This window comes from Prosopis cineraria, unplaced genomic scaffold, assembly GCF_029017545.1.
Source record: "Prosopis cineraria cultivar Desert tree isolate PC_DT_omini unplaced genomic scaffold, ASM2901754v1 PC1707, whole genome shotgun sequence".
NCBI lineage: Eukaryota > Viridiplantae > Streptophyta > Magnoliopsida > Fabales > Fabaceae > Prosopis > Prosopis cineraria.
In genome coordinates, this window is record NW_026557032.1 from 806 (window position 1) to 16,395 (window position 15,590).

A 15,590-nucleotide genomic window follows, 5' to 3' on the forward strand; every position below is an offset into this window, starting at 1 on the left:
CAAAAAGACAAACCGATTTTTCGTAAATTATTAAAACCATTATCATGGTAGAAAATTTTCTTAACACCCTCAAAAATACAAACCGATTTTTCACAAATTATTAAAACCATTATCATGGTAGAAAATTTTCTTACCATGATACATCCAAGACAATATACCACAAGTCTTAAAATATCTCAAAAAAGCAATTAGAACCATGAGGGACAGTCAGGATCCTCATGGCATGATATTTAAATTAGGTCATGAATCAAGAGAGACAAACATAATCCTCTTGGTCAAATAAATACTTTTAATAAAAAGGATTAGAGTTTACATGCTTCACAAAGAAGATATGTCCTAAGTTGGCACAAGATACATTGTATAATCCAAAATAAGAGGCAACGTAAAAGATGGTGTTTCATACACCATAGTTACACCTCTGGTGCTTTCTCGGCCGGACTCGCTCCTGTAAAAATATTAACCACGGGGAATGAGACTTAAAAGTCCCAGTAACCAAAAATTAATATGTAATGATGCATGCAGATGTAACTAATCATGCGATTGCTAAGTGGCACACAAAACATTTAACCGAACAATATTTTCAAACAAACCGAACAAGTATTTAATTGCATGACTACACCTTATATCCTCCTTCGCCATGCTCGGACGCCAAATCACCCGGCCAAAGGTGAGTTGGACCAAGCGACACGCCACTCATTGGGTCCAATGAGGGCTTACCACGTGGTAATAATTAACCGAACAGAAATTCCCATTAACACCATACATTAAAATACCCTGACAAGTCATGCATCATTCAAATATCCAAACAGAATATATCCGAACAATAATATCTCATCATGATAAACAAAAATAAATTTTTAACCCACTTGGCAATGATTTCACAGAAGTATATAACAGTATTTATTTTCAATAATTCATAATTTTTCTAAACAATAAAACAACACATAACCATTCACAAACACACCAATCACAACACATTAATAATGGTTACCTTGTGTCTTGAATAACAAGTTCCCCTTCACAACTCCTCTTTCACCACTATCTTTGTCAATATAATCTACATAATTATTTCACAATACTATATATTAATTTTACATTAAAATAAATAACTCTAATTTAAATAGTTAGAAAGTCTTAGATCTATAATCCATATTAACACTAATTTAAGATTTATGCCTTATTTAACTTCCCAATTTTTTTTTAAAATTCTCGTACCCTAATAAACTATTTTTTTTTATCCTCAAATCACTTCTAGTATCACAATTTCATCCTTCTATATTCTAAAAATTCATCCAAAAATAAATTAAATTTTAAAATTATCCTGAAGCCTCAAATCACCTTTCTATAACCTCAAAAATACCTATTCATACTTAAATAAATATTTAATAATCATAGGTTTATCCCTACATCTCAGATTCCACATAAATTCAACCATATAGTTCTAGATTTTAACTCAAACATTCTTAAACATGAGTTTCAACCTCAAGAAAATATTCTATAATATTTATTATATCCCTAAGAGTTTTAACCTATATTTTTAATCCATAATATCATCAGATTAACTATCCTATAGAAAAATCCTAATCAAAATATTTACTCTATCCTACAAAATAATCATATCACTAGAAAGCTAATATTATTTAGAAAATAACTATAAAATTAATTTTGTAATTAAATAAATTTTTAAATGCTAATCTAAACAGGAAAGTTAGAACATACCTGAAGAAAAGAAAATAATCCCCCCTTGCGAGAAAACGCCGAGCAACGTGAGAGGAAGAGAGAAAAATAATATAAAAATGGGATTGTGAGTCCCAAAATTATATTAAAAAAACTATAGGTTTGAATTTAATTATTCAAACCTTTGAGCCAAAAGTTGTAATTTCCTCTAAATTGCATCTTAGCCTCTCATGCTTCCTAATGCACACACCCCCTCCTTTTTATACATGAAGGCACCTCTTCTCTTCCCTCATCTAACCAATGTGGGACTTAGGAACAACAACCTTCTACCCCCCCTTTTTTTTTGTTCCTTCTACCTTCTCTTTTTTTTTAACACACACATAAAAAAATTATTTATGTATTATATCTTAACTAAATATTGCTTATGTGGTTTTAAATTTAAATTTTTAAATTCATAATTAAATACCTAATAATAATATTATTTCTAAATAACCTCAAATAATATAAATTCCTATTATTATTATTTTTTTTCTCAAAACCTAAATTTCACAATTTTTTTATTATATAAAAATCAGGATGTTACAACTTGTCCATTTAAGGATTGGATCGCTCATCCACCACTTTATCCACATAGCTCCCTTTAATGTTCACTGCATGAACGAAGATAAGAAGACAAATTGGTGGAGAAAGTGAAGAGAGGCTAAAGAAGATTGCTTGGCCTTGATAGATGTGTCATTTCAATTAGAGAGGTCCCACTATATTGTACTCTTCTTTCTTCTTGTTTTTGCTACCTAACATAGTCTCCTTAGTAAAGGCAAGTCAATCACACAACATTCTGTTATGTAACATGTTTTCCACTAATAGCATGTTTGGCATTGTAACCAATAGTTAAAACTTAAAACCACCAACATAGTACACCAAACACATGCTAAACAATTTAGCCTCGTTTCATTCTTTTTATTCTATTTTTGATTTAGTAAACTTCCTATTCATTAAGCTTTGAAAGTTGCAAATTTCAATGTGAAATGACATCATTATCCCTAATTGGAGGAAATTAAAAGGCACCCACATGTACAAAATTCAATTTTCTTGTTTAGCAATGAGTCCCTCCAACTTAGTCATAGTTGGCCCACTAACTAGTCAAGACCTTTAGCCATATGAATTAATCATCTATCTTACCCAATTGCCCATACCTACCTCCTTTGTAATATTCTTATTATTGTATGCCAAGCTACCTGTCCCACTTGGCCTAGGCAAGTGAATCACGCAGCATTATTCGGTCACATAACAAGTATTTCACTTACCAGTTTTACTCATCAACTTTAGTCCATTACGTTGTATTACTATCCAGACATATGGCCAAGGGAAAAGGTGAGCTAGAGAAAGTAAACTATACGTTGTCTGAATGGGGAGATCAGAAGGGCAAGAAAGACTATACATGTGTCAAACTTTATTTTGCTTGATTCACTGGGTGAGGCAAGTGAATTGTACACTTTTTAATATTATTTATAAATTACTTTTAATATGTTTTACTAAAATTAAAGAAATTTTAAATTTTATTTACTCTGTCTTAAAATTTAATAAATTTCACCTCTACCCCCTAATAAAAAAATAGTTTTAATAATTTTTCATGATATTTAATGAGGGTAAAATGGTAACGATAAACATATATATATATATATATATAATCAAAATTAATCTTTTCTCTCTTTTTTATAAATAGAATTAGAGGAGTATATGAATAACTTTTTTAAGCATGAAAGTTTAGCTGAGTTGGGTGGTGGGAACTTATTGAAAACAAGACATATTCTTCTAAATTTAAAAAATGCTTACACATATATTTACACATCATCCACTAATAAAACTCTCAAATGAGCATATGGAGATTAAGTTATATGTCAAAACTTTACCAAACTATGGACTAACTTTTATTGGTTAACAACTTGTTCTTGAATAACTTGGCAAACTTCTTAACTAGACCATGAGTCTCATACATGTTTCCATAGAATTTAGGGTAACTGACACTATTTATAATTTATAAATAATATGAATTTTATAAATTTTATATTTTATATTTATATTAATTTGTTGGTGGTGGGATATTGTTATGTTATAAAGGGAATGCTTGAGAAGGACCTGGAAGATGTACAAGAGAAGGGGGGGAGCTTTTACGAAGGAAATAGGAAAATATCATCAAAGGATAATGGGAGGTATTTTACATCAGAAAAAGACCTTAAAATTTTAATTTTTCACTACACTTTTTTTGGTCTTTAGCTAAAAGTAAGTTTTCATGGGAAATGTTTGAATTTTTCCTAAAGTTTAAAATAGCAAACATTCACTCTGCATAAATAATAAGTAATTTGAGTTTTGGCAACAATCAATTCATAATTAATAATAACACATTCATGATTTAACAAGATTGAAAAGCTAATAGCATAAGTTATGGAATGAGTGTTTATCCTATATAAATTAACAACAGGTCATTATAATTTTGACAACAAACAATTCTTGATTAACAACAACATATTCAAAATTTAACAAAATTGAAAAACTGATAGAACATGTTTAACTGTTTAATGGAATAAGTGTTCATCTTGCATAAATAATAAACTATTCAGGTTTTGATAACAGCTAATTTGTGACTAATAACAAAACATTCAAAATTTAATAAAATTGAAAAACTAACAGCATAGGTTTAACATAATAAGTGTTCACCTTACATAAATAAAAAATTATTTGGTTTTAGTAACAATCCATTTGTAATTGATAACGATACATTCAGACTTTAATAATATTGAAAAATTAACAGCATTAGTTTAATGGATCAAGTGTTCACCCTATATAAATAATAAGTGATTTAAGTTTTGGCAACAATCAATTCGTAATTGATAATAATACATTTGTATGCTAACTATAATTTCTATTTAGTTGTTTCTCTTTCATCAATAAGGGAAATTAAATCCTTTCCCATAAAAAAATTATTTTTAGCTAAGGATCAAGGAGGTGCAGTGAAAAATTATAATCTTAAAATCCTTCTTTCATATAAAATACTTCTAGTGATCCTCAATTGATATTTTCCCAAGGAAATATGCCCTTGAGATTATAGTTGCTCTAATTTTAAAAGAATCTTCTCCAAATTATTTCCAATAATTTCAATGGATTCAAGACAGTTATGTAAAAAAAAATGAAAAAAGTTATATCTTTAACTATTTATTACTATTTTTAATCTCTTATTAATTTACAGAGTATTTTGTTATTTTTTATACCATCTATTTATGTATAGCTATAAAACATATTTTTTGTACAAAGCTACTAAGTATTTCACTATATAATAGTAATTCGCATGTTTTAAATTCCATATATAACATTAAAAATAATGCTACTTTTGTTTTTTTTATAAATATTCAAAGCAATTGAAAAATCATCAACAATACCCCTTTTTTACCCATTCAACCAATGCCAAGTAAACATGCACGAACAAAATCACCAAGTAATGTGAATAAAGTCTAAACTACCCAGAACATGTCATTCTTGAATTTTCTACAACATAAAATATAAATACATTAGCAAGACGAGTTCTTTCAAAATGCAACAATGATAAAGATTAAATATCAAGGAAAAAAAAAGACAAAAAATTATTAATAACATAAATGAAAGAAAGAATGAATGGATAGAAATATACTAACATGCACTAGCCTCTTTAGATAAGCAATTGGTTGGCAGCTAGAGTGACATTATTGATGGGCAAATGGAGGATTGGTGGATGTTGACTTTAGGCACAATAGGTTTTGTGCCTAGAAAGAAAATTAAATCCTTTGTTTTGTGCGTGTCTCTAGATGAAAATTAATATATTCTAAGAAGTTATTAAAAATATTAATACATAAAATTTTATTTATTGAGATGGTATAATTTTATTATGTAAAATATTAATGGGTGATATTTCTAATTCATACAAGAATTTCTTTCCATTCTAATATCTTTATATGTTCATTGCTATCCTAAGGTATACATTAGTTTAAATGACATCACATGAAAAAGTACATTGAGTGTTTGGGTGCTTTATAAGCAACTAGAAAATATATTTGAATATTATATTCTTCTCTAATTTTATTTATAAGTTATTTTTAATATATTTTATTAAAATTAAAAAAATTTTTAAAACCTATTAACTATATCTTAAAATTTAATAAGTTTTTAAATTTATTTTTATAAAATATTTATATTTTAATAATATATTTTCTTTCTTTATCTTATAAAAAAATTGTAAGGGATGTGTGTGTGTAGAGAGAGAGAGAGACTGAGGTGTTCTATTTAGCTTGTATGTGAATTAAAGTTAAATATTTTTCAAATTAACTTTTTTTTTTTTTTATTTTGTGAGGATCATCTTGATAAATACTAATAAACTTCGAGCAACATTGACTCTAACCGAGAATATTTCCTCTTTTTTTTTTTTTTCGTGTGTGATAGTATAACTGAGAAGATTTCTCCTACTCTGGTATTTTCTATTTACAAGACTTTGGGTTGAGTGTTTATTTAGTATAAAAATATGAAATTTATTCTAGAGCATTTCACTATTTTGACACCGTTTATACACAAGTAAAAAAATAAATAAATAGAAACCAGATCTTTCTTTGTGCCTAGAAAAATTATCGGGTCCTTTCTCCTGTTTGAAGGATTAATAATGGAGAATGAGGAATAGTTCCTTGATATCAAAAAAATCTCTTATCTTTTCAAAACCTATTATCAATATAAAATATTATAAATTGTATAAAGCATATCTATAAACAAACTCTTTTTTAACTTAAAAATATGCTTTTATTTTGGTAAACTTTTAAGATTCAATTCACCCAAACTTTCATCTATAAAAAAAAATTTTATGTAAAGAGCTTATAAATCATTATCATATTGAACTCCCCACAAATCATGGGCTGCTTCACTCAAAAAAATTATGTATCTATTTTTTAAATTTCAAATATAATACTCTCTTAATCTTGTTTATAAGATACGGGGGGATGACTTTTTTTTAATTATTTATATGACATGTTAATTTTTTATCATAAATTTTTATTTTTACTCTTATTAAATGTTAAATAAAGAAAATATATTATTAACATATATATATATATATATATAATGGGAAGAAAAATTAAAAATTTATTAAATTTTAAATAAAACTAATAAATGTTAAAGTTTTCTTCAGTCCACTAACTTATAAATAGGATCCAATGAGAGTTCCAATAATATCGGTAGGATGATAATAAATATGATATATTAAAATATTATAATAATAAATAGTAAATTATTTTAAGAATAAAATAAAAAATGAAATTAAATATTAAATATTAAATATTGTTTTGAAAATTTGAAAAGAGTTGGAGCGTTGGAGGATAACGCAAAACAATTTTTTCGTTAGAAAAATAAATAGGATAACGTGCATTTAGTTCTTTAATTTTTATAAAATTTTATTTTTAATCATTTAATTTTATAAGATGTTTTTTCAAACCTTTAACTCTTATATGGTTATATCTTTTATTTTATCCATAAAAAAATTTTATATTAATTTTTTAAATATTGATAAAACATTCTTTTAACATATTAAATTAAATTTTTTAAAATAGTCATAATTATTACAAAATTATTATTTAAAACTAATAATTTTAGAGTTAAATGGTTAAAAAATATTTTATAAAATTAAAAAATTAAAATTAAAATTTTGTATGAAGTAAAAAAAACATTATAAAATAAATAAAAGGAAACGGAAGGGTGTGAATAATTTTCTCTTAATGAATTTTCCGTTGGATATAAAATATCCAGGCGTCACAACATCCAGAAAGGGAAGAGTTTGGTATTTCAGCCTCTGTTTGCTCTGTCTGGAACTGAAAGCATTGAGCGGTTGCCGAAGAAGAAGAAGGAGAAGCAACCACGGCGCCTTTGAACTGACGATCGCACTTTCAACTCTGGCTCCGGCCAGCTTCCCGATCCTTTCTCTGCTTCTTGGGTGAGTCGGTGAATCATTTTCTCAATCTTGTTTCTCCTTATTCTGTTGTTGTTGGATCTACGGCTTCTGATGTTGATTGTTTTATCGGTTACCCTTTCGGATGATACTTCAATTTGCTCATCGTGTGCTGTTTGTTTCCTCGGAAAAGTGGACATTTTTGTAACGCTCGGTCGCTTTTCCGGATAGGTTTTCTTGTCGGTTTCAGAGAGATTCTGAGAAATCTGTGCTGGGCATCGAGCGGTTTCTCATATTTTGATGGAAAAACTTGGAAGAAACATTTTGGTTCTGAAGCAGGATAGCTTGAGTCCTTTACTTCTTAAATCTATTATTGTTTGCCTTCATTTCTTGCTTCCATTTGAGGATAAATATACCTTAAAAGTTCTATTATTTAATTTGCTTGTCTCAACTTATCGTATTTATTGGTGTTTATGTTGCCATTGCTATGCAGGAATCTCTTGCTTGGTATTTTTTCAACGAGCTTTATTGGTTTTTCCCTTTCACTGCCTTCTTACTGGCACACTTATATATGGACTGAGGTTCACATTTCATGGGAGGTGTAGAGGATGAAGGACCAGCTTTAAAACGCATGAAGTTGTCCTCTAACGGATTAGTTGGGCTGTCAAACGGTTCATCTTCTGTAGAGCACGTAGGTGGCTCTTCAAGTGCGTTGATGGCTCGGCCCCTACCATCTGAAGGGGACAAACAAGTTGTTGGTTCCAAAGGAGTTATAAAACGAGATGAATTTGTCAGGATAATAGCAAATGCATTATATTCTCTTGGTTATGAAAAGAGTGGAGCATGCTTAGAGGAGGAGTCTGGAATACCTGTCCACTCGTGGGTGGTCAATCTGTTTATTCAGCAGATACTTGATGGCAGTTGGGATGAAAGTATTGCCACATTGCATAAAATTGGTCTGGCAGATGAAACAACTGTGAGGTCAGCCTCATTCTTGATACTGGAGCAGAAATTTTTTGAGCTTCTGGACGGGGAAAAGGTGACGGAGGCGTTGAAGACCCTGAGGACTGAGGTTGCACCACTTTGCACTAACAGTAGTAGAATTCGTGAACTTTCTTCCTGCATGGTGTCCATATCACTGTCTGGCCATGCTAATTCTCATAAAAAAGATTTTACAAGGGTTAGGTCTCGGTCAAAGCTTCTGGAGGAATTGCAGAAGCTGCTTCCCCCAACCATAATGGTACCTGAAAGGAGGTTAGAGCATTTAGTTGAACAGGCCCTTGTTTTGCAACGAGAGGCTTGTCAACTTCACAACTCCTTAGATAAGGAGATGTCATTATACATTGATCATCATTGTGGAAAAGACCAGATACCTTCTAGAACTTTGCAGGTTAGCGAATGATGTGTCTAATTGTTCTTTACATTTTAATATGCACATCATTATAGTTGGTTTTTGTACTTTAAAACATCAACTATCCTCAGGCTCTTTATTGTTGGCCTGATACTTTATAGTGGCATAACTCTTTACTTTCTTTTTGCTTGATGGAGTTTAGAACTCTGTCTGTTATTTATTTAGGTACTTTGTTGTTTCTGTTACTTTTTTGTTTTAATGTGGCTATAATTAGTTTTATCATGATTGTCTTTTCTGGGTACATTTTGCAGACTCACTTCACTGCAAAGTTTTGTCATCTGCACTGCACGATTTAGTGAAGTAGTTAGTTATAAACTGTGGCATCTTGCAAATTGGTCTAAAGACAGTCTTGTGAAGTCCTTTCTTCTTTTATGGTTTCTCTGAAGAAATTTTATTGATCAGAAGATTTTTTAGACAATGAATATCTCCTGAAGAATAAGCACGAGCCCTTCGACTTGAGAGAGCCTTCTAACGTCTTTGCATGTTAAAGAATGCCTCCTGAAAAATAAGCATGCGCAAAAATTTGAAGTCTGAAGTCTACAAAGAGTTTGTTTAGGCTGAGTTATTGACCTTATGAAAGCCCGTCTTTAAGCTCTAAACAAACTACAAGCCTGCAAATAACGCACATGTCTACAAACCCCGCCATACCATTGAACACACAATAGCTCTAAGATGGGTAGCCCTGACCTCTGCTTAAAAATATAATTCAAATATTTCAAGCAATGTCACAAAGAAGGAAAATGTCACTGTTCCTTGAGCTTAGAATTCACTGTGCATGGGCATGCTGTCTTTTATGACTTGTCCTGCTTGTGGACTCTGTTATAGATGACTTTACAATACTGTTCAGGTAGCCTTGACCTCTGGGAAAGATGTATTAAGGGAAAGATTGTAATTGCTTGGATATTGAATCAGGTGCTGGAAAAAATTAGAAGTAAAAAATTAGGAGCAAACCTATGACCAAATCTTCTTACAACATTTTAATAATCACTCTGTCCATTGAAGAGACCAAGTTTGCAGCTTTGCCACCGTTATAGAGGTTAAAATTTAAGAAGGCTTAAGGACCTTTACGTTATGGAACCTACCAATGGAGACTTGATGTGATCATTAAAGATCAAGCAGCTTTTTTTCCCCCTTTCCTCTTTTTTCTTTTTTCTTTGGGGGATATTGATCAAATATGTATGTTGTTATTTTAAGCTCAATATTTTACGTCCTTTGAACTCATATGGGGATGCCATTGTTTTGCCTTTGCTGCTGGCATCTCCTTGAACAATCCTTAGAGTAGTCCTTTGAGTAAGCTCAAGACCATGGATTGGATCATTGTGAAACTACCAAAGGAAATGTGTATGACATAAAAAGGTGACATAAAAAGTCCCTGTCCCAGAACTGCCCAAGTGACCGAGTTCTGGGGTTCTTGTATCAAGTTCAACTGTGGTACTACAAAGCCACCAGTCTGTTACCTTTGGGGGGTGGGGATGGGGCTGCTGGGCCCCCACCTATTGGCCCCTTCTCCTTTTAAGTGTGCATTTGTGCATAAGTTATTTTTCCTTTTTATTTTGTTTTGTCTTTTTTTTTTTTTTTTTGGTTGGGGGTGAGGGAGGGGAAGGGCTCATATCCTAAAGCTTTTGTGTCTTACTTTCTTGCCTTTTATAGCTTGGTGGTCTTTTAAGAAAATATTTCCTCTGTTCTCTCAAATTTCTTTCATTAGTTTGGTTTGTTTAAAATCTTGTTAAGGACAAACGGATATCCAAAATCTTTTTATTAACATTGGCTGCAGCCTTTCCGCATAATACTTTCAGTAGCTTTAGTATATCAATATTTTAATATCATTTTACTTTCCTGAATATATTCAAACAGGTACTAGAAGGACACGATGATGAAGTCTGGTTTGTACAATTTTCACATAACGGAAAATATTTAGCTTCATCATCAAATGATCGGTCAGCAATCATTTGGGAGGTAATGTCTGGTGTTAATCAAAAAACTGTTTTTTTTTTGTCTTCTCTGCTCTGAATTTTTTTTTTTGCGTTATTTGTTTCATTAATGTGCCTACATTTCCTGTGTTTTGATTTTGTCATCACTCCCTATGCTTAAATACCAATTGGATTGTCCTTATTCATGTCATGATGCTGGTAGAAGATGTTGCTTACATTAAGCTTAGGAGCCATGGTTGCGATGGGAAATTTCATGATGTAGGAAATGATGTCAATTTCTATCATTGCCTGTTGTTTTTCTCTTACACAAGTGATAACTTATTGAAAGACAGCAGAAGAGGATAATGTTAAATTTTTTTTTTTTAAAGAGTTATGCTTCCTTAAAGAACATTAAAGTTCTGGCTGTCAGATTAAAAATAAGCTGCTGGTATTGAACGCTGGAGAAAATAATTGTTAAGTTTCCAAGGCCTGTACAATTCACTAGGAAGGAAAAGTATGGATTTATTGATTGACAAATATATAACATTGAGGGTATCTTCATTGGTTACTGAGATCAACAGGAAATGTCTGGGAACTGTGGTTCAAAATAAATGTTAGGGATATGGTTCAAAATAAATGTTAAGTTACTGAAGTAAAGATTTATGATCTGGTTGTTAAGGCTATGGGCTTTATGGTACAGAATGTTGAGTTGAACGTGCATGATAAATCCAATCATTTGATGACAAAGAAAGGGATCAAAATGAGATTACTTTTGGCTTTAGATTATTAAAAATGAGAAATTTGGTTCTAATTTAGCTCTGAGGTCAATTAAATTTTAATTTAAAAGAGAAAGAACTGAAGCAATGCAATTGATCACATTTTGTTTAATTATCCATCTAGTATGATGCATGCCACATTTTGGGTTTTCTTACAGATTCATGCTGATCAATGAGGTTTTTCCTTACTTAGACTTGAAGAAATCTGAAACTTATGCCCTAGATTTCTAAGTACTATCAAACACTTATGAATGCCTCTTTCAATGCAAAAGTAGATTCTGACATCTTGAGAATAAACATGTTCATGGATAAGCATGTGCCAGTTGGCCTTAAATTTTTTAGAATAATTCGATATGAATTATAAATATGTGTGATACATTCTTGATGCAGTAAACTATAGTGCTTGAATAGCTCGCTTGGAATCTTGGTAAAAAACATGAGGTTTTCCAGGTTGAATGGAGTTCCTTAAGTTTTAAACTTCTCACATCTATTGCCACAGAAACAATTTCCTACTTAGTTGAACTCCAATATTGGGTGAAAATTTGATAGAATGATGTCTGTCAGAAATAGTTGCCTTTCAAGTCTTCTCTTGCAAAACCTGGAGTTGATGGTGATACTGGAAATTGCTGACCTCTTCCCCTTTCTGTTCTAATTGATTCATTTGAAGGGACTTGACTGAGCTGCAGTTTACTTATTTTCCTGCATATTTTTCAACGGTTTAAAGGCCCACTTTTGTAGTGGCCATGTTTTTCTGCTGTGGTACAGTGAAGCTGTTTCTGTTATGTGATGGGTTGGATTGCACTTCATCCTCTTTACATTATAAATTTATTCCTAGTATATGCTTAATGAGTAATAATTGCCGTTTATTTTTGTTAACTATTTGCCCAGCCTTGGCAAATTTTGAAGATTACGCTTGCTCTTCCTGATTGACTCTGCCTCTAAAAGTTTGCATGCCATAAAATGACTTAGAATGCATAATTTCCCTATACAACCCAGCTTCTGTTTAATCCCACCCTTCCCTACCCTTCTTCCCTCCAAATGGATTTTAGAACCTATAATACCCCATTGGAGTCTTGAAATTACAAATGCTTGAGAAACTTTAGATGTGAGATTTATACAGTATTACTGTAGAATCAGGAAGGGTACTTTTGAAAGCATTATCAGATATACACGAGTGGGCAGCTTTATCATTATAATGCTGTAAAACCTCCTTACTACAGCCAAATCCTATAAACAACCTAATTCTGACGTGGCTCTAATATATGGATATAACTCATTCAATCAATGTTAACAATCAAGAATCCATGATTGCTGAATGGTCAATCTGCTGGTTTGGCTCCTGGATAGGACTTGTGCTAGTGTTTTGATGAGTTCTTTATGCATGTGTGATGTATCCTTTCTCTGAATATTGTTCACAATCACATATATGTAATATTTGATTTCACATTTTTGAGGGTTCTTTTTTAATAGGTTGGCTCGAACGGGGAACTGTCCATAAAGCATAGGTTAAGTGGTCATCAGAAACCTGTGTCTTCTATTTCATGGAGTCCCGATGACCAAGAGGTACTAACATGTGGAGTGGAGGAAGCTATTAGGCGTTGGGATGTTGTTACTGGTAAGTGCCTCCAAGTTTATGAGAAAGCTGGTGCTGGCATGGTGTCCTGTGCATGGCTTCCGAGTGGGAAAAATATACTTTCTGGCCTGAATGACAAGAGCATTTGCATGTGGAACTCAGATGGGAAGGAACTGGAGGCCTACAAAGGACTTAGAACCCTTAAGATTTCTGATCTGGCAGTAACTGGCGACGGGGAACAGATCTTATTTATTTGCAAAGACAATGCAGTGCTATTGTTCCACAGGGAAACTCAGGATGAGAGGTTTATTGAAGAGGATCAGACTATAACCTCCTTTTCTTTATCAAAGGATAGCAAATTCTTGCTGGTTAATCTTTTGAACCAAGAAATACATCTTTGGAATGTTGAACATGTTCCTAAGCTTGTTGGCAAGTACAAAGGCCATAGACGCTCCCGGTTTATAGTTAGATCTTGCTTTGGTGGAATTAGGCAATCTTTTATTGCTAGTGGAAGTGAAGATTCGCAGGTATCAACTTTATGTTTGGAAAATCATTTTCTTCACATTTTTTAATAAATATATTGCATTGTGGTTTAATGCTTTTGCTCTAATATCAACAGGACTAGTTCGGCTACAACTTTTAATATGTCGAGGGTATTTGGTGTAGTGAAGTTGGCGTTAAAACTGTGTATGATAATTACTCCAGTATTGAAAAATCAGCTCTTATTAGTAGTTAAGTAATAACTAGTTCAACGAAATACTTCTTCAAAATTACTTTGTTTGAACCAGCATTTCCTTAACCCTCTATTTGGAAACTGGGAAAAAAAGTATGATATTGTACTACTTTTTTGTACTTTCAAATAAATTGTCAAAACTTATTTTAACAATTCGGGTGTAATAGGCTTATTCCTCTTTCTTGTTTATCCTTGTAGAACTAAGGGGATGCAGTTAAATTTGCAATTCTGCTTGTTATGCTCTGCACTCTGTAATAGTTAGGTCCTTGAGTGGTGTTCCCTTTTCTATTATCCAATACTGGACTTTATATAGCCATCTTTAGCTGTTTCTAGTATGCATTTACAGTAAGAGAGTCCATGTCCTTGGGGATGGTTCATATATCTTTTTCATCTTCATTTCTATTCAATTATGAAAAATATCTTAGGTAGACAAAGTTACATTTGCTAGGGGACTTGCTTTTGGCACTTGCAACGTTCATTCATGATTTGCTTAGCCTATAATATCTTATAGACCTATTGTATGTAAGAATTTCTCATTCAACCTGGTTGTATGACTGTTGAGGCATTGAATAAGAGAGTCCAAGTCCTTGGAGATGGTTCATATATCTTATTCATCTTCATTTCTATTCTATTATTCAGTTAGATTTGCTTGGGGACTACACTTACAATGTTCATTCATAATTTGCATAGCCTATCAATACCTTATAGACCTATTGTATGCAAGAATTTCTCATTCAACTTGGTTATATTACTGTTGAGACATTTGAATAAGAGTGTAAATTGATGGCTTTCCATGGCCTTTCTTTAGGTTTACATATGGCATAGAGACTCTCAGGAGTTAATAGAGGCATTGCCAGGCCACTCTGGAGCTGTGAATTGTGTGAGCTGGAATCCTACCAATCCCCATATGTTGGCTTCAGCTAGTGATGATCGGACAATTAGGATATGGGGCTTAAATTGTCTGAAAGTAAGTTACCAAAAGGCAAAAAGCTGTACCAGCAGCAGCAATGGCTTCCACCAATGCAATGGGGGAACTTAGGTGAAGCAGCCAAACACAATTCTCATTTCTTAATTTCTTATCTCTATTTTATCATTGCAATCTTTGTAAATGCCTTTACCATCACAAGTTGACATTCATATCAATTGTCAAACATGCATCTGACTTTCCACCAAGTTCTCTTAATAAACTCAATTTCCATCTTATTGGTTGATTTTTTTTAAAACAAAAAACAAAAAATTGGCCCATAGCTTTTTGATTGCATCAAATTGATGGTTCATATGAGTGTCCAAATCTGGTTTTCCGATATATTTCTTGCATGTTGGATCCTATAGTATTGAAAATCGAATCAAACCAGTTGATTGAATTGGTAAACCTTTAAATCAGTGTTTTGGATCGGTTTAATAAAACGTTTTTGTTCAATCTTGTCTGACCATTATTTGATTATGATTTTCGCCAGTACATCTAAATAAGTATCTTGATCTATTTAATGACTGGCTCAATTTTTAATACCTTGTTTGACCCACATTAAGAATCATCAAAACCATGCGTCCATCAAA

The 15,590-nt window shown here is 31.8% G+C and overlaps 1 protein-coding gene and 1 long non-coding RNA gene across 4 annotated transcripts; one reads left to right on the forward strand and one right to left on the reverse strand.

Annotated features, from left to right (window-relative positions):
- Positions 1–271: 271 nt before the first annotated feature.
- LOC129300691 (uncharacterized) lies at positions 272–1,042 on the reverse strand. The gene is made up of 2 exons (XR_008590819.1): positions 992–1,042; positions 272–445 (listed from the first exon to the last, which is right to left on the reverse strand). It is a non-coding gene; the product is annotated as an uncharacterized LOC129300691 (long non-coding RNA).
- Positions 1,043–7,501: 6,459 nt separating this feature from the next.
- On the forward strand, positions 7,502–15,236 carry LOC129300692 (WD repeat-containing protein 26 homolog). Of its 3 annotated transcripts, none has more exons than XM_054939269.1 (6): positions 7,502–7,675; positions 7,824–7,957; positions 8,124–9,020; positions 10,896–10,997; positions 13,198–13,827; positions 14,842–15,236. In XM_054939269.1, exons 3-6 carry the CDS (start codon positions 8,223–8,225, stop codon positions 15,070–15,072), a joined length of 1,761 nt encoding a protein of 586 aa, XP_054795244.1. In that variant the 5' UTR covers positions 7,502–7,675; positions 7,824–7,957; positions 8,124–8,222; the 3' UTR covers positions 15,073–15,236. The 3 variants fall into 3 exon arrangements, with proteins under 3 accessions (XP_054795244.1, XP_054795245.1, XP_054795243.1); XM_054939270.1 differs by having other exon boundaries at positions 7,862–7,957; XM_054939268.1 differs by lacking the exon at positions 7,824–7,957.
- The last annotated feature ends 354 nt before the right edge of the window (positions 15,237–15,590 follow it).

What these genes read in the sequence shown, in the direction of transcription:
- LOC129300692 (XM_054939269.1), top strand. Translation starts at nt 8,223, where the DNA reads ATGGGAGGTGTAGAGGATGAAGGACCAGCTTTAAAACGCATGAAGTTG. An exon ending in GGTCAGCAATCATTTGGGAG is followed by an intron (nt 10,998 to 13,197) that starts GTAATGTCTGGT and finishes CTTTTTTAATAG; the next exon opens with GTTGGCTCGAACGGGGAACT. An exon ending in GTGGAAGTGAAGATTCGCAG is followed by an intron (nt 13,828 to 14,841) that starts GTATCAACTTTA and finishes GCCTTTCTTTAG; the next exon opens with GTTTACATATGGCATAGAGA.